Source organism: Onychostruthus taczanowskii, unplaced genomic scaffold, assembly GCF_017590055.1.
Source record: "Onychostruthus taczanowskii isolate IOZ18803 unplaced genomic scaffold, ASM1759005v1 scaffold54, whole genome shotgun sequence".
Classification (NCBI taxonomy): Eukaryota; Metazoa; Chordata; class Aves; order Passeriformes; family Passeridae; genus Onychostruthus; species Onychostruthus taczanowskii.
Window position 1 is genome coordinate 870724 of NW_024503013.1, and position 18302 is coordinate 889025.

The following is an 18302-nucleotide window of genomic DNA, read 5'->3' on the forward strand; positions in this document are numbered from 1 at the left end:
TGGAGGATGATAAATTTTATTTATGTCAAGCATGTTTCTTGATTGCTTCAGGTAAAGAAGTGCAGAATGCTGTAGAAGAATTCTGAACTCCCTCACATCCACACAAGCTAAGCAGGGTGTGGAGTGCTTTGGAGCACACCAAGCAATGCAGAAGGGTGACATTTCACTGAAATTCAGTCTCTTCTCCAGGGTAGAAGTGAGCCCAAACTGTGTTTGGAGCAGAATATACCACATTGTTGGTATATTCTCCATTGTGAAGATGACAAGTGATAGCTGTGGGATCCTGGGAACATTTCAGTTTGAGTAATGAGACATTCTACTGGCACATTTTTCTCTGCAGTCCACTTAGAGATCAGTGCTTCCCTGAAGCATTTGTAAGTTCTACTGCTAGAAATGGCTGAGACACTTCTTTACATATATATTTGGCAAATGCATTTGAGCGTTCTTTTGAGAATTTCTTTTCAGAATTACTGATGCTGTGAGAATATACATAGCAAGAAGTTACGGTTACAGGCTGTGTTCCATGTGTGTTTTTATTTCTTTTTTTTTCTACTTTTTTTTTTCTAAATTACATTAGGCAAAGGACTCTGGGAAGCCTCAGCAGGTTTCCCATACCTATGTTCAGGTGAGGGTTATTGAAGAGAGCATTCACAAACCAACCGCCATTCCGCTGGAGATTTTCATTGTCACCATGGAAGACGATTTTCCCGGGGGAGTCATTGGGAAAATCCATGCCACAGATCAGGACGTGTACGATGTCCTCACATACACACTAAAATCAGAGCAGAAAAGTTTGTTCAAGGTCAACAGCCACGATGGGAAGATCATCGCCCTTGGAGGGCTGGATAACGGCAAGTACGTCCTGAATGTCTCTGTGAGCGATGGCCGGTTCCAGGTGCCCATCGATGTTGTGGTCCACGTCGAGCAGCTGCTGCAAGAAATGCTGCAGAACACGGTCACCATCCGCTTCGAGAACATTTCCCCGGAAGACTTCGTGGGTCTCCACATGCATGGGTTCAGGCGCACCCTGCGCAACACCGTGCTCTCCCAGAAGCAGGACAGCCTGCACATCATCAGCATTCAGCCGGTGGCAGGCAGCAGCCAGCTCGACATGCTGTTTGCCGTTCAGATGCACAGCGGTGGTTTCTATAAGCCTGCCTATTTGATTCAGAAGCTTACCAATGCGAGGAGACACTTGGAAAATGTGATTCGTATTTCTGCTATCTTGGAGAAGAATTGCTCCGGACTGGATTGTCAGGAGCAACACTGTGAGCAAAGTCTGTCTATTGATTCACATTCCCTGATGACTTACAGCACGGCACGAATTAGTTTTGTGTGTCCCCGCTTTTACAGGAATGTGCGCTGCATGTGCAATGGTGAGTACTGCTCCCTCTTCCCCTCCCATCGCTGCACATTATGCGATAGGATCCATTTTATTCCTCTGATGCAGATTAGAAGGGGCATTTCAATTCAGTCCACTAAAGCACGACTGGCTGATGTGTTGTGGGAATTGATTTCTCAGGCTCGGGAAGAATTGTTCGTGTTTACTGATGTAAATGGAAGTTTATGAACTTTGGCCTTTTACGACAAAGACCGCTTTTCTGGAGGCTCCGCAATCAGAGCCATCAGCCAGCTTCCAGGGAGGGGAAGGAGTGGGAGAGGAAGGGTGAGGAGAGGGAGGGATGTAGTTTCCCAATCAGTTGGTACCACCACTGGAATAAACCTGGATTGTGACCGCAGCAGAGCAGCCTGGTCTCCAGCAATGCACCAGCAGTCTCCAAGGAAAAGCACCCTGACCTAAGCCAGGCAGGTGGAAAGGCCTTTCGCAGTCCCATTGTTGCAGACAGCCACAGAAACCAATGAAGTGTTTTATTAGCAAGCGCTTTTCCTGACCTTTCATGCTGCAGTAGGGGACAGGGTGGGTTTTGGGCTGTTCCACATTTTGGCAGAGATTTCACATGGGCATATGACAAAGAGACTCGCGAGCTAAGCTTCTGTATGGTTCTGCACTTGGATTATAAAACCTCAGCAGTTACAATACTGGCTCTGTTTCTTTTGTTTGCCAGACTATTTGCTCCTCATTCCACTTCATTTAAGAGCAGAGAAAAAAGCTGCTGTAAAATCAATACATCTAAGTCTCTCTCATCTTAAGCACACATGCGCACACACACAGAGCAATACAAGAATTCAGTAGCCATATCCCTCAATAACCAGCCTTTGTTTCTGCAGCAATCAGCAGGGCTTCATGTTTTACCACTGACCTCAGTGGGGATGAAAATAGGCATAAATTGCATAAAACTTAACCAGAAATCATTTTTCTTCCTGTGGCACATGGATAATAGTGGCAAAGAAGTTCAATTCTGAAAAAAATACCATGATTCTCTATCTGAGGTACATTCAAGAACAGACTATCTGTCCACTTTTTAAGTGAGAGTCTTAAAAGTTTCAAATAGACATATCTATCATAACAATAGTCAGCATTTTGTTACACATGAAAGGCTCTGAAGCACAAGATTTTCACAGATTTAAAAGGGACAATGCTGCAATATCCTCCAGTCAGGTCCAGGAGCCAGTGCAGGAACACCATCTGCCAAACTTTTTTATATTCTCTAAGTTATGTTTAGTCTCATTTTTGTATCAAGAAATCACAAATCATCATCTCCATGGGGATAGTGATAGTCCTCACAGTCAGAAATTGGTTTTCTGGCAGCCAAAATTTTCACCGTTTTTCATTTCACTTCACTACCTATTAAAGTCAATAATGATGTATTACTCCCTCTGCCTCATAATCCCTTAGCTTAACTCCAAAAAAGGGACTTTGCAGTGCAGCACAGTTCTGACCCAGAAGCTCTTCTAGCATTGCAAGTTTGCAATGGAAGCACAGAAATTCAGCTGGGACAGCGATTTCCAAGTTCTTCTGTCATGTACCAGTCAATCCTCAAAATGGATGACAGGCTGCTGGAGAGGCAGTGTGGTTCTGAGAGCGACTGTAGTGCTCAGCTTCTGTGCCATTTATCATGGCCTTGAAGACTGCTGTGTGGGAACACTTGCAACAGGCAGCTTGTCCTGGTCCTGCTGAAAAGCTGGAGGGGTTCCTACTGCTCCTGTTAGAGCCACTAAGTTGGGATTTCCCATGGAGGATCCACACTATTTGGGGCAGGGTTGAGCACCTCCAGCCTGCCAATACAGCCTGTAGTAAAAAAATGTCTGGAGCGGCTGAGTTAGGTATAGTTGCCAAAGAGGTGAACACCTTGGTGTCTATTACTTGCACAGAAATAATACACCTTGGTGGGAAGCACACATTCATGCTTTGGGCCTTCTCCTCATTAGTTAATGCTTGATCCTCTTCTACTGTTTCTGATTAAAGGAGCTGCAGAAAATACTTTGGTATTTAGGTAAATACACTGTGTTTTCTCACATAAGAGATAACACAGACTTGTGAGAGTATAATAGAGAATGTATGGGTAGTTTGCCTTTCATGAAAGCTAAAGACTCGAGTAAAAGAGTTAGAAAAATGCAATATTTCTTCCCATCCATACTTCTTTAAATAAATGCACAGATGCAGCAATTCCGGAAAAAGTGCACAAATTTATTTTGGCTTGTTTAATGAGACAGCATTAGCAAGATATTAGCAGTGTTATACAAGTATTACACTTCCTTTGTTGTTAAAAGAGTTCCACATCCAGTAAATATTAATACCGTGAATTATGAAAAAGCCATTAAAATACTGCATATGTTTCCAGAGATCTGATTTAATTATGGCCCAGAAAGCTTGAGTTTGAACTAATTCACTCATTCTTGAAACATGTATCATATTTGGAGTGGTTTTGTCCACTGGCAGATGTCACAGATATGCACAATTTATGCATGCCAGCTGTGCATAACTTACCTAGATTACCTTTGTGAGCAAGCAGAGTTATCTAATGTGAAAATGCAGGGAGACTGTAAAGTAGGCAGTGGGTGAACTTCGGAGGTTCAGCAGCTTGTCTCTGGAAGGGTAAGTTCAAAAGTTCACATGCATCAATCTTAGCTTTTAAATCAATAAGATTGAACTAAAGAGTTTTCCAATAACAGACTGTCTCCTTAGATTTTTTGCTCATCTGTTTGTGTTTGTATGAAAAATATTGTCACAAACTGGGGTTTGTGTCAGCGTGACCAGAGGGGCTCTGCAATTACCAAGCTCCCATCACATGGCATGAGGTATGCAAACATCTGTCAGTGCTGGGAGAAATAAGTGTAGGAGGAATGGAATAAATATATTCCTGTAAAACATTTCTCACAGCATTCTCATTTTTTCAGAGGCAGAAATCTATTCCATATTTTTTCATGATGCAAAGTGATTCTTTTGTGTTGAGACAAAGGTGCAGGGGCAGAGCAGGTTTTGTTGGGACTACTTTGCTCTAGAGTTGTTCTGCATTATAATCTTACAAAAGTGATGGCGCATTAATATGTTCACGGGAGAGGAATGGATTCAAATAATCTTGACACATATGGGCCTATATCTACAACTGTGCTGGTCACTCCAGGCCCCATTTGCAGATAGTGGGAAGAATGAGGTATTTTTAATAATGTGATACATCTCTCCCTAGATGTCTAAAATCAGTCAGATGAATCATGCCCTAAAGTTAGATGAGATGAATTCCATTTCAAATGTTTAATATGGTTCTGGCCTAATAGTTCAAAAGAATTTTTCTAATTGACCCAGGAGTGTTCAGCAAAAGTGCAGACACATCCACATTATTTAATCAAGAGAACAGCAGCCTTGAAGCACTTTCTCATGAAACAAGGAAATTTAGACTTTATGAAGCCACTTTTAATATTTTGTGAATGCTCTGACAGAGGGAAATCATAGACTGTGAGGATCTTCTGTTAATGTAGGACCTAGTCTTCAGAGGTGATTTTTGCCCTCAGCTCCACAGAGCACACATTGCCTCTAAAAGAGTCCTGGATGCTTTGAAGGACTGGGCATCAGCAGCCCAGTCCTTATCTGTACAACACTGCTTTTCCCATTTTCAGGAAGCACACACATGCATATTAATGAGCCTGGAATTCCCCTGGTAAGGAAAATTGAACAAAAAAGTATGTGCTTGGGAACAGAGAACTGCAGATAACTTGATTAGATCTGGCTGTAGTCTGTTTTATGTCACCTTTGTCCCAGGAAGTTTTCTCCCTGTGTTCCTGCAACTCTGGCTTTCAAGAATCTCCAACCTTTCAAACTTTTTTTTTTTTTTTAAGTGAGAAAAACAGAATCTCATACAGATTCAGGAGACTGGGCTGAAAACCACCTAATATCACAAGGCTGAAGTTAAAATTGTTGAAGCACTCAATTTTCAAAATATATTTACAATCCTAGGTGTGCTACTTTTTTGAAGGAATAGGAATTAAATAAATCTCTCATCTTGCAGTGGAACAGTGTTTTCTGCCTCAGTATATTGGTTAGAAGATTGAAATACTTTTATCTTCTTTTAGAGAATTAAACTGAAGATGATATGTCAAAATCAAGTAGGTCTATTCCACCTTTTCCTGCCACGCACTGCTTATTGCTAGCTCGTGTGTTTCTGTGGTACCTTGTAAAGAACAGTTTTTATTAATACTAATGTGAGTTTCAAGAGAATGCTGTAGATTGTCTGGACCTGCCTAGAAAAAAAAAAAAAAGATCAATTTGAACCTATATTTCTTGAATGTTTTATTGGATGGAAAATAGACTGCTCTTTGGAGTGGAAATGCAACATTAGAATAATTTTATTTAAACTCAGGCTGTAAATCTTTGATGTGGACAACGTAACCTTGAACAATTTTACAATTTTGCTCCACACAGTTGTGAAATCAGCCTGAAAATGTGTGTTAGCTGGGGCAATGCAATAATGCAGATTTACTGTAGCTTATGTACTTATAACCATACAGACAGGCATAAAGCACTTCTCACAAGTCTGAATATTTTAAAGTTTTGTGACAGCTATGAAATCCTGCTGCAGCAGGATGAATAAAAAGTTGGTTTCCTTGTAGTTACCAGAAGGAGTATTCTTGGCTGTTCAGGATAAACAGTTCTTTCCACCGTTGCACGGAGTACGTTAGATCTTTTCCATATATTTTCTGAATGTGAAAGGATGGCTCTAATGTACAAATCAGAGTTTGAATCAGATAAAAAAACCTGGCAGAGGTGGATAACAAAGGAAGCTGTTCCTTTATTGCTTCATGTCAAGGATATAGTCATAGGTTAGGGGGTGCGAAAATTTGCAGAGCCACATTTAGAAATCTCAGTGCCTCTTTCTGCTGCACAGTGACGAGCTATGGGGCTTTAGTCCAAATGGCATGTCTGTCAGCTACACAGAGGCTCACTTGAACTGCAGCCTCACGAAAGGTTTAAGTTTGTTCAAAGAAGAGATATACTCTGCAGACATCAGAATGCTGTGTATTTGTCACGTAAGAATGAGTTAAAATAGGTAAAATAACCAAGGTGAAAATACAAAGCAACCTGTAGAATTTTTAACAACCTGTCATAACTTCAGAAATAATTGTTACTTGCCATTGAATTCTAAGAAATGAGGAGTTTTATTCTAAAAAAAACCAAACAAACCGAAGTATATAAAACATCATATTCTCTCTTAAATTCTACAGATCTTACATTTAAATAAAATATAAATCTGTAGTCCAGAACCCTATGACAGTTTTTTTCTTGATTCTGTAAGGCCTAAAGTGTGACTGTGTATTGCAGCTGTTATTCCTGTTAATGTTACCTACAAATGTGATTAATAAAGATTGCCATGCATCATTTTCTAACAGTGCTACAGGCAGTACTGTAAATCTTTTACTCCACAGACCTCTCAAACAAATGTTTGATAAAGGAGGAGAGGATGTTAAACATTAAATTGACTGTGCTGTACATCAAGGCGGACATTTACAGTAATTGCCATATTTGTAGTCAGCCCATGTCCACTTTGAAAGCCACAGTAGTAATTTTTCTTCTTCCAGAAAATACTTACAGTGTCAGGTAATTTCAGCTATGCTTACTATGAGTCCTGCTTGCCTTGTACAAAAGTGTGAGAGCAGTAAGATTCTTTCTTTCATTACTTTTGGAGATGTACTCCATGACAGGTTGATTCCTTCCTTTATAAACTGTAAATAAAACAATATGCTCAAAAGTAAACTAGGTTTTGAATATGATAAGGATCCTACAATATAGATCCTGTAATATACAAGAACTGCCAATATTCAGAAAGTAATGGGTAGGAAGGTGCTTTTTATCCTTAAATTCATCACGCATGTCTTAAATAAATTAACTTGATAAGCAAAAGAAGAGGTGTCTGTCCATTCCTAGCAACTGCCTTTGCCTCTGTTCATGCTGGGGCTGCAAATCAACAAAAGCAAGGGCAGGAGTGCCTGTTTTTCCTGTACTTGAAGACTACTTCCATAACAGCCATACACAGATGCCCAAATGTAGAAACTGACCCCACATCTCCCAGGTACCTTATTGCAACCGAGAAGAGGCTAGCTGTTGTGGAAATCACATATTTCTCAAAATTCATATATTAAGCAGCAATAGTTGTATCATGTTTTGTATTATTGTAGACAGTGTGTGCAAATCTTTTAAGATTAGGGCAATCAAAACAGATTATTTAGACACTTTTATAAGTTACATTGAAGTTTGGCTAAAACTAAAGCCATGAAATGCAGAAAATTCTTTTGACATTGACAGGCTTTTAATAGGAAGTCCTTGACATGCTCAGCATGATGGATGTAAAGAACTTAGGGGGTTTTGAAAAACCTACATATAATTGTGTCGCTCAAGTATTTTAAGCAAATTTAAAAGTCAGTATAGTTCTGTCCTTCAGATTAGAAAAAAAGGAGGGCAGGTTTTGGTAGCCTGGGCAAGCTGGATAGGATGTGAGATCTCAGAAATGTCAGGAAGAGCATAGGGAGAGGGCAAGTTTGCCTGTGCTGTATGATCAAGCTGGCAGCACGTCCTGTGGAGTATAATGAAAAATCCAGGCATCACTGTAGTCCAAGCGTGGCTTAGAATCACAGAATATCCTGAGCTGGAAGGGACCCACAAAGATCATCGAAGTCCAGCTGCTGGCCCTGCACAGGACCACCAAGAATCACATCATGTGCCTAAGAGCATTGTCCAAATGCTTCTTAAACTCTGGCGGGCTTTGTGCTGTGACCATTTCTATCTCCTTAGATTTGCTTCTCATGGGCATGCTGGGGGAAGAGGAGTGCATAGCTTCAAGCAATTTTTTTTTTACTCATATCTCTAAAACCCCTGTGCAGGAAGCTTTGTGGGAAAATGAATGGCCTGAGAGTTATCACACACATTTATAAACCAGTTACTGCTCATAATAATTCGTTTTTGTAATATGTTTCCATAGGGTTTGGGGCAGTCTTTGGAAAAGAACTATTGCAGTTCTGCTGTGTACTTGCCCAAAATCTGTTCCTTTTTATGAAGGTTTGTTGGGGCTTTTTTGTTGTTGTTATTTTTATTAAGCAATTTTTTGCTTGTACTGAAGCATGCGATCAATAATTGTCTTTCGTTACTCTTGTGTTGCAGCAGATCATGCTTTACACTGTGGATCCCTGACAGTATTTTACCTTATTGCAGGAGCACTCTGCCCAGGGTCCAACGATCCCTGTCTAGAGAAGCCGTGTCCAGGGGACATGCAGTGTGTGGGGTACGAAGCCAGCCGGAGACCGTTCATCTGCCAGTGCCCGCCAGGAAAGCTTGGCGAGTGTTCAGGTGCATGTCACAGCCATAAAGGGGGAGATACTTGGGCAATAAAGTGCTGCCATTCTCATTTTGTAGGCAGAGGTGGCAGTGAAGTTAACAGAAAATGCACTGCTGTACCCATCTAATCACGGGCATGTGGGGTGTGTGTTTATAAGCCCTATAAATCCTTGTCTTTATAGCTAAGGGGTTGTATGTAGACTGTGATCCAGTTTCTGTTTGGAAATTCCCACTGGCTTGCTTAAATACCAGCTCAGTAAAACATGCTGCTGAGAAAACAGGATTTTTCCTAGAGAATGTTGTGCCAGATGTTTTCCTGCCCATGGGCAAAGCTCTATAATTAACTCTTCTGCTTACTATTTAGATTACCAAAATTCCAGCCTTTATTAATGAAAACACTACACTATCCCAAAAAGAAAGTTTGAGGACATCTGCTAGTTCTCTGCATCTGTGTTCATATCCCTGGGATATGAAGAGCCAGGTGGACAGGCAGTGACGCAGGGCTTTCTGTTGACTTCAGTGAATCCCAGGCTGCAGGACAGAGGGTTTGTGCTGTTTGCCTGATAAAAGCACAGCAGATACTGAACTGTGGTCCTGGGCAGTGGTTGCAGGGGACTCATTGAAAGGGTTTGGCTGACATCTGCCCACAAGTAACTTTACACCTGTAACTCAACTGCCTGATGTACAGATGTGGTCATCTTTTGATTTCCTCCATTTTCAGTGAGGCAAGACTGGTGCCTCCAGGAGTATATAAGCTGAAAAATGGTGAATACTTGGAGCACCCTCTTTTTTTTATTATTATTTTTAAGTATGGAAAAATAGAACTTTCCTCGGTCCCCTGAAAAATAGCTTAAAAAAAGGAAATGCAGAAATGTTTTGTAGTAGATGCCAGTTTTGTTTTCTCTCATCAAAGAAAGGTTTTATTTATTTCTTCCTAGTCATTCTCATTAACTTTATAAATTCTTTAATTACTTAACAGTCGAGAAATTGTTTTATGTATCACTAAAAGCACATGTGTCTTTTCAAAATGGTTGTTTCAGGCCACACTTCCCTTAGCTTTGCTGGGAATAGCTACATTAAATACCGTGTTTCCGAAAATAGCAAGAAAGAGGAATTCAAGTTGGCTCTCCGACTGCGAACCCTGCAAAGCAATGGGATTATAATGTACACCAGAGCGAATCCCTGTATAATTCTGAAGGTAATTAAAATAACTTATCTTTTCTGCAGTTGTTTTTCTCGATTCTGTATTTTCTCTTGGCTCTTGATTTGGGGAATGCTGTTCTCATTTCACTGTAGATTGAGAAGATGAAGTCTGTTCTAACAGGGAAAAACAATTTCAACAACAGCAGCAGCAACAAGGATCAGAAAAGCAGCTTGTTAGTGGTACTTTACTTGGAAAATTCCCCACTGGGTGCTGTTTATTATAAGCACATTGTGTGTGTCTGTGTGCAGGAGCCAGTCTGCACGAGATGTAAGATTTGGCCATTTATGTGACTATGTAGTCAAAACGAAGCCTGCTGAAATTGCTGTTCTTCCCTTCTGTCCTGTCTGTGGTTAGAGGATATGCCCTCGCTGTTAGTGAGCTAATTACAGAACCGACTGCTTAGAACGTGTCTGCTACTGAATATGAAGATCTCTGCACTCTATGGATTAAGGTTCTTTGTTGAGAGAGTCATGGGGTCAATGGAGATTGATACCAAATCAATATTAATTGATAAGTTTCCCATGCGTTTTTATTATTTTTTTTTTAATTTTTTTTTTCTTTTTTTTTATTTTTGTTTCTGTGGAATGGCAAATAACTGCTGGATGGAAAGGGACTACTACTAGGTTCATCCAGGAGCCTGCACATATAGTATTTCTGCTATAGCCTCTAAGGTACCAAATGAAAATATTGACATTTGTAATTCAGCCACATTCTATAATTCAGCAGTGGAAGAAATGGCACTGAGCCTTTTGTGTCTGCATTTGCAATCTTTAGGGTACTTTTGGCTGAATGCTACATAATGTTAAAGTGGCTAGATGAGTTCTTAATGGGCAACAAATAATTTTATAGCTGTTAGACTGAAGTATTTCATGAGCAAGAGTACTTGTTCTGTCATTCACCAGGAGCTGTCAGCATTGTTCAGATTTCCACAAGACAGCCTCTATTTTGAGACACATAAATGCAGTTGGAACTTTCAAGCATGTGTTTTTGTTAAAAAAAAAAAAAGCAAAACTGCAGGTTGGAAGACTTTCTTTGAAGTCCTCATCATGCTTGCTCTTAGCATCTGTCAGTAGGTAATGTTTATAGTTTGGTAATTTAAAAAAACAAATGGCCCTGGTGGAAGGTGCCACTTGAAAACAATAGGAGATGATACAGACATGGCCTGAATTGGAGTTAGATTGGTGATAGGAGAATTCATTTTGCTAGAGTTTTGTATATAAAGCTCTCATCATTAAGGAGCACAGCATATCCAGGTCATAGACAACCGAGTGAAGATATCCAGCTGAAGCTGGGAAATTTTGCCACCAAAATAGAAAAGTTGATGCTACTACTATTGCTTAAAAAAAAAAAAAAAAAAGCCCCCAAAAAACCCCACCCCTCCAAACCTGTAAGAGAACTACCCTTTACAATCACCTGAATTGAGTATTTAGTTGTCAGGTTGGAATCATGTTTTCAGTCCCCACTTCACATAATCACCTAATTATTTTGCTTTGAAGGACGCTGAGTTAAAAATAATACTTCAAGGAGCAGCGACAAGAGCTGTGGTTATTGTGCCCCAGTCTCAGTCAGCAACCTCCATGTTAAGCTGGTTTGCTCCCTAAGTCTAAGAAACAAAGAAAGAGAAAGTATAGAGCTTCGTATGCAGCAGCTGCGTCACGTATCTGATGAGTGAGGCCCATGGTCATGTATGGATGCGAAGCCTCTGCTTTGTCCTGTGCATTGATCAGGGGAGGACATTGGGAATTACCTTCTCAGAGCCTCATGTTTAGCTTTCCAGAAGGGCAGGATTTGCTGTTGCAGTGAATCCTTTTCCCAGATCTGGCACTGGGCTTCTGCATGCATGGCGTTTAAAGGAAACAAAATCATTACATTCAGCATAGTTTTTTTTTTAAGAAATAGTGTCGCTTAAAAGATCAGGAATTGTCAGAATTTAGTTTATGAAGGTCTTTTAACCAAGGAATATCAGGCTAAGTTCTCAAAAAATGTTCTCTGTGGCAGACAAATGGCATCATGCTCAAGGGATTCAGCCCTGTCAGGTCTGTTCAGGGATGGCAGCTGGCTCATGGACTGCACTTTGGGGATCCCTGACTCAGGTGTTTTCAAGGAAGTTATGCTTAGACTTTCTAAACATATTTTTCTCATTTATAAACCAGAGGTACGGCTTCCTTTAACCAGGTACATATGTTGGGAGGTAGGGAGGCACTCAGAAATGAGGCCATTAAGCAGATTAATTAGAGGTCTGTAAATGTGAAGTTGTTATCATTTGAGCATTGCTTTCAATTAAATTAAACATGAGGAGAAGCTTTCCAAATAGAGGATAAAGGTTGAAATCCTGTGTTCTTTTGAGCACTCTGGCATCACTCCAGCAAAGCATTTAATCACTTGCTTAACTTCCTGTATTTGAAACCAATTGGAACTATTTATATACCTTAATTTTAAGCATCTATTTAAGTATCTGCTGGATTAGCACCAGAGGGCTCAGCACCATCACTGAGTTTCAGATAAAGGCAGAGGTGGAAGCCACAAGGTATGAGCCCATGGGAGACAGGCAGAAACACCTGTGCTGTTGGGCACAGAGTGGCATTGATTGTTTTGAAGCAAGTCTCTGCCATTGCAGTCTGTTTAAAAATTAATGCTGCAATATGCTTTTTGGTGTTCAAATGAAGAGCTTAATTTTGGAAGCTCATACATTTGTGATAACTCCAGGGATGGAAATATTTCATAATCTTAAGACAGTGTCCTTCTTGGATAAGTAATCAATTCCATAGAGCAAACTGCTTGTCTACTACTTTGCTGAAAGCCTACCAGCTAGACTCTATTGATATAATAAAATAAGGGTGTTATTTATTCAGCTGTTTCAAATAAAGCAACTCATCCATTGATTTTTGAGAGGTTGGCTTTTTGTTGTTGTTGTTGTTCTGGCATGCCCTTTCTTTTAAGACAATTGGAGCAAAATGAGATGCAGATCAATGCTGGCTTTTTATTCCTTTGGAAAGATTGCATGTCCCAAAACCAGTACCACCATTTCCTTTTTACCTATGTAGCAGCTAACTCAGAAAAGTAAGATTTAACCATCTACAGCATTACAAAGCCATTGCAGAAGAGAATTCCTTTTTTTTTCCCTCAAGGAATAGAATGGAAATTCATCTTATTTTGTGAAATTTTAAGGATTAAAAATAGGTAAAGAAAGACTTTCCCATCATGCCATAAATATAGCTAAACAGTAAATGGCAAGCATATGTCCTTCTGTCCAGGCAGTTAATGTGAAACTTTGTGTGGCTTAGTTAAGTGTGTATTACACATTTTAATGCATTGCTGCTGCGTGGCTTATGCTGGATAGGACTGAAGTTTGGATATGATCCCAGTTATGGCTGGAGTTGAAACAAGTAATGTTTTAATTAAATACACCGTTTTACACAAACGAACCTGAAATGCAATTCGGCTAACGAAATATTTCCCCAGATAGATTAGGAGGCAGCATGCTGTATCCATGGTGTTTGACTGCAGATGGACTGTGTGAGCTGGAGGTGGTCTCAGAAGAACCATTTGATCATTTTATTACCTATGTTGATACACAAATATGGATGTTAGCCAAACATCTTAGCTAGACTAATATTCTAATATAATTTACAGTATGTGGTTGGCTCCATTCTGCCCACTGAATGAAATCATTGAAATGTAACAGATTGCATCGGGTTTTGGAGTCTTCACCTGTTCTTTTAACTTCTCTACAGGTGAGGAATCTTGTGGCATATGTGCTTAAGTGTACATTAACTTCCCTGTCATAGTTGTTATAACTGAGACTGTAACTAAACCCTGAGCCTAGGAAGATCTGGGAAGTGGAAGCTTTGTGGGAATTTTCTGCCCAGCTAGGATGAAGCAGTATCTCTCTGCTTTCATGGTGCAGAGGGTCTCTGCTGGTGCCATGGGCTGTTCTGGTGAGGGGTTGCAAAGTTTGCATGTCTCTGCTGTGAGATGGAGTAACTCATGCTTTCTGCAGTGTTGCACTACATAGATGGATGAAAAAAGCAACACCACATATTCAGGGCTGGACTGACAGACAGTCTGATTCTACCAGCTCTCAACCAGACCAACCATGCCACTGAGGTTATTGTCTGGATAACTGCTGAAAACCTGGACAAGAGCCTGGGTATTCACTGGATGCCCACCCATATTTTTTGCTTGGATGTCCCTCAGTTAGCATGAAGTTCAGTTTTTCTTGGTACCAGGTCCAGGCTATAATCAACCCCCTCTGAGGACTGAGCAGTGACCCTGACATCTCAGTGGTTACAAGGAATCACAGGAACACCAGGGATTAATTGCTGAGTGATGGTTGAATTCTCTATGCTTTGGAGTGGGGACGGCAGTTTTATCTGTTAGGTGGAAAAACCTTCTTCTCCTTGCCTGGCCAGTCCAGCTGCTAAGTACTCAAGAGTGGAGCCCTTTGCAGCATCTGCTCCTTGCCGGTTCTTCCTGTTCTCCATACTCCTCCTCAAGGTCCATCACGGGACAAATACTTCCTCCCAGCCCCTCTACAGCAAGGCCCATGACCATCTGATTAATGAAAGTGCTTTTATGGTCCCATTGCTAGGGGTATCTGGGCATGTCACACAGTCTGTAATGTATGTATCTGTAAAGCAGTGGTGTGAGGTAGGGAAATGACGTTACCCCTCTTTTCATGATGGATACCTGAAACTAATGGCTTGCTTGAGATCTCAGAGGAAGAATGTTGCAGAGTGTGGATTCCCATGCAGATCTGTCATGTCTTAGGCTAGTACTGTAAGCATCAGACCATCCTTTCCATCTTTCCCTCTAGTTAGAGGTTACTCGTGTTTCTTCAATAACAGGAAGGAAACTTAAACCCTTCAGACAATATATATTTACTGTGCCTGTCAGATCATCTGCTGGTAAAGAGAAATAAAGGTGGATGAGAAACATGTAGAAAACATATTTTAATGGCAAATCTTTTAGATCATAGTTTCCTGTATACAAATGGTGTAATATTTATCCCAGGTGCTCAAAGGTGGTGTTGTATTTATAAAGATAATTGGAAAAACATGTTCTGTGAGTAAGAGTAATAGACATGCAGGCAGTATGTCCTTCGGGGCATAAGTAGTCATAGGGGAGGTATATGTATATTATACACAATCAGTAGAAGAGTTTCCATAGGAAAAAGCCTTTTAAGTAAGCAGCAAGTTATCTACTTATCCAGTGATGGCTGTTTTTCAAAGTGTAATATGTTGGCATGCATTTTTCTGTTTGATTTGTATTCCTGGTGAGACAGACCATACTTTCTGAGCATCACCTTCAATGTTTATGGACTGTTTTGTTGCACAGGGAGGAAAGAAACTACTGCTCCATCTCTGGAGAGAAAAAATTCTGTTTATCAGGGCATCTTGTTTACCAAGATTCCTCCTGAGAATATGCTTTAACAGACCCAATTTCAATCTACAGAAACTGTTTACAGAGCTTTGAGTCCTTTAAGAAAATGTTTTTTAATTAAAAGTGATCCAGACTCATTATTCTTTACATCCATTAGCCTTATTTCATTGATCTGTAGGAGTATCAAGCAACATCCATCCCTTAAGCATGTATTACAGTCATAGATCTGATTCCTTCTCAGTTTCATTACATCCTACAGACCAGGGACTGCAAAACAGCCTCTTGTTCATAGCAGGGGCTAATTCTAGCTTCTTCCCTTGGCTCTTTCTGTGTGTGTATTCATTCCTGTGCACCCCCTCATACCATGCAGAGTAAGTGGGCAGCTGGCATCTATAGGGAGCTTGCCCCATGCTTAGCACCTCTGTGTCCATGCTGCCGAGCAATCACTGAGCAGAGGACTGCTGTGTGTTATCCCCTGATTGCCCAGTGTGTTTTGGCTTGAGGTCCAGTTCAGAGTCAGCCAGTCAAGAAACCAAGGATTTGTAAATGAGAAGAAAATCCAGAGAAATCCACATACATACAGATCTCAAGATTTTGCTTTTAGCTTTTCTCCTGGTAGTTTGTCAACCTCCAAGGACATAAAATGCTGATAATGGCAGACAACACGGTCTGCTCCTGTACATTAACACTTTCCTGTTTAACTTCAAGCCACATCAGGGAACCTGTCTGATAAGAGTTTGAGTACACAGTCACATGCCAAGGGATGTCTTCATCTAACATGACTGTTTATGCTAGAAATGGCCAAAAATGGCCAAAGGCAGATGGACACACTGCAGCATCCTCACATCTGCATTTTCCATTCCAGTTCAGCAGGCCACCAAAGCTCTGTGGGGTTCTTGCACTGACAACTGTTGAAACTCTGCTCTCACTGGGAGGAGCAGTCAGTCTCTGTAACAGATGCACCAGTGAGAGGACAATGTGAGCTGCCTGGAAGGATGAAAAATGACAGCACCTGAACTTTTCAGGGGGATAAATAATGGGACAGAACTGTCTTGAAATGGGGTTTGCAGAAATAAATACTTCCTAGAGCATGACATAAAGGTAAAATACTTGGAAGGGCTTTCAGAGAACTTGAATCCAATTAATGTGTCATAAGAAATTATTTCAAGCCTTGTCAGCCATTTTAAACTTCTATGCCATCTGTTAGAGAAACCTAAAATCTTGGGGTAAACAGCTAATCAGGAAAGCAGCACTTCATACCATTCCCTCACTCTGCACTTTGCCTGCCCTGGCAGGGTAGCACAGATTTTCTCTTTATGAGGACTTGAGAGAGGAGGGAGAGTGAGAAATTCCCTACAAACTCTCTAAATCCATGAGTCCAGCATAAATATTAAGAAAGAAAGAAAGAAAAGGAAGACCCATCTTACATCATCTGTGAGGTATACACAGAGCAGGTTGTGTTGCATCTTTGGGAAATAACTGACTTTTGGTCAACTAGTATCTTACTGTTGTAATTAGTGATAATAAACTTAGGATGTTTAAAGGAAAATCCGCACCTCATTGAGATGCTCCTTAAAGTTACAGAAGCACAGGATGTCTGCATGAGCAGAGTACCTAACATCAGCAGCTGAAAGTGGGGCCATTGGCTTTGCCTCAAACCTCTCAAACTAAGAGGTGATCCTGTGCCTTTACTGTCCTTTTGATAACATCAGCCACTGGGAGGAGAATCACAGCTCTCAGACTTGCTGAGAGAGACACAGCTGTTCAACAGCAGAGCCAAGAGCAGAACAAGGGTTCTCAAGTCCATATCCTGTTCAGTACAACATATAATTATCCTGGTTTTCATCTGTGTTCTGCGCCCATATGATTTTCTGTATTTTTAGTTTTCCTGCAGTAATTGGCATCGGGCAAACTCAAAGTAAGCTGATATTTTCCACCATTTTATTTTTTTTGCCTATAATAAAGGCACAGCTTTTTGCTGTTTTAGTGTCATGTAGGAGAGCAGCTTTAACAGCGTGCAGAGACTGTCTAGAAGTTCTCTGTGCTTCCAGATTCTCTGTGAGAGCGTATTACAAGACAGCTGAGCGCCTGAAGCGGTTTGATTTCTGTTTTCCTCCTGCAGATCGTCGATGGCAAACTCTGGTTCCAGTTGGATTGTGGAAGTGGCCCAGGAATCCTAGGAATTTCTGGAAGGGCTGTTAATGATGGAAGCTGGCATTCGGTCTTCCTGGAGCTGAACCGCAATTTCACCAGCTTGTCCCTGGACGACAGCTACGTGGAGCGCCGCAAAGCCCCCCTCTACTTCCAGACACTCAGCACAGATAGCTCCGTCTACTTCGGCGCCCAGGTCCAAGTGGATAACGTCCGCAGCCTGACTGACAAGAGGACAACGCAGGTCCTGAGTGGCTTCCAGGGCTGCCTGGACTCAGTAGTCCTAAATAACAACGAGCTGCCCCTCCAGAACAAGCGCAGCAGCTTCGCAGAAGTGGTTGGCCTGACAGAATTGAAGCTCGGCTGCGTTCTTTATCCCGATGCCTGTGAGAGACACCCCTGCCAGAACGGCGGCACCTGTACTGCCGTGCCATCTGGTGGTAAATGTTTTCATTACTTTATGGGCTTCCCCCTCCCCGTTTTCCTCTGTAATTTATTGCCAGAGATGGTTTTATGCAGCAACATGCTTGAAAAATCTCATGAACTCTATAAAACTCTGATAGGTATTGCAAATTGGGTAAAAGCTGTTTGCTCTATAAATAACAGTGAAATGGTGCCCCTTCTTATTGCATTAGTGTTCCAGGAGGAAATTGATTTATTGGCTGTTAGTATAATCCTATTTCTGTAGAAACCAATAGAATTACAATTACTGTAATGTTCAGCTGGATTTTTCAGAATCCATTTACAGCATCCTTACAGCATTGAGGGCTGTACACAAAGATGGTGATTTGAAATGTCCATCACAGATGTAACAGCAGTGTTGCCTTACTCTGTTTCCGAAGC

At 41.0% G+C, this 18302-nt stretch overlaps 1 protein-coding gene across 2 annotated transcripts in view; it reads left to right on the forward strand.

Annotated features, from left to right (window-relative positions):
- The window catches only part of FAT3 (FAT atypical cadherin 3), a 331475-nt gene that overhangs the window by 290973 nt on the left and 22200 nt on the right, over positions 1-18302 (forward strand). For both annotated transcript variants that reach the window (XM_041417036.1, XM_041417035.1), the window contains 4 exons: positions 578-1376; positions 8600-8734; positions 9763-9920; positions 17431-17899. In XM_041417036.1, coding sequence (XP_041272970.1) covers positions 578-1376; positions 8600-8734; positions 9763-9920; positions 17431-17899 — 1561 coding nt within the window. The remainder of the gene's footprint in view (positions 1-577; positions 1377-8599; positions 8735-9762; positions 9921-17430; positions 17900-18302) is intronic.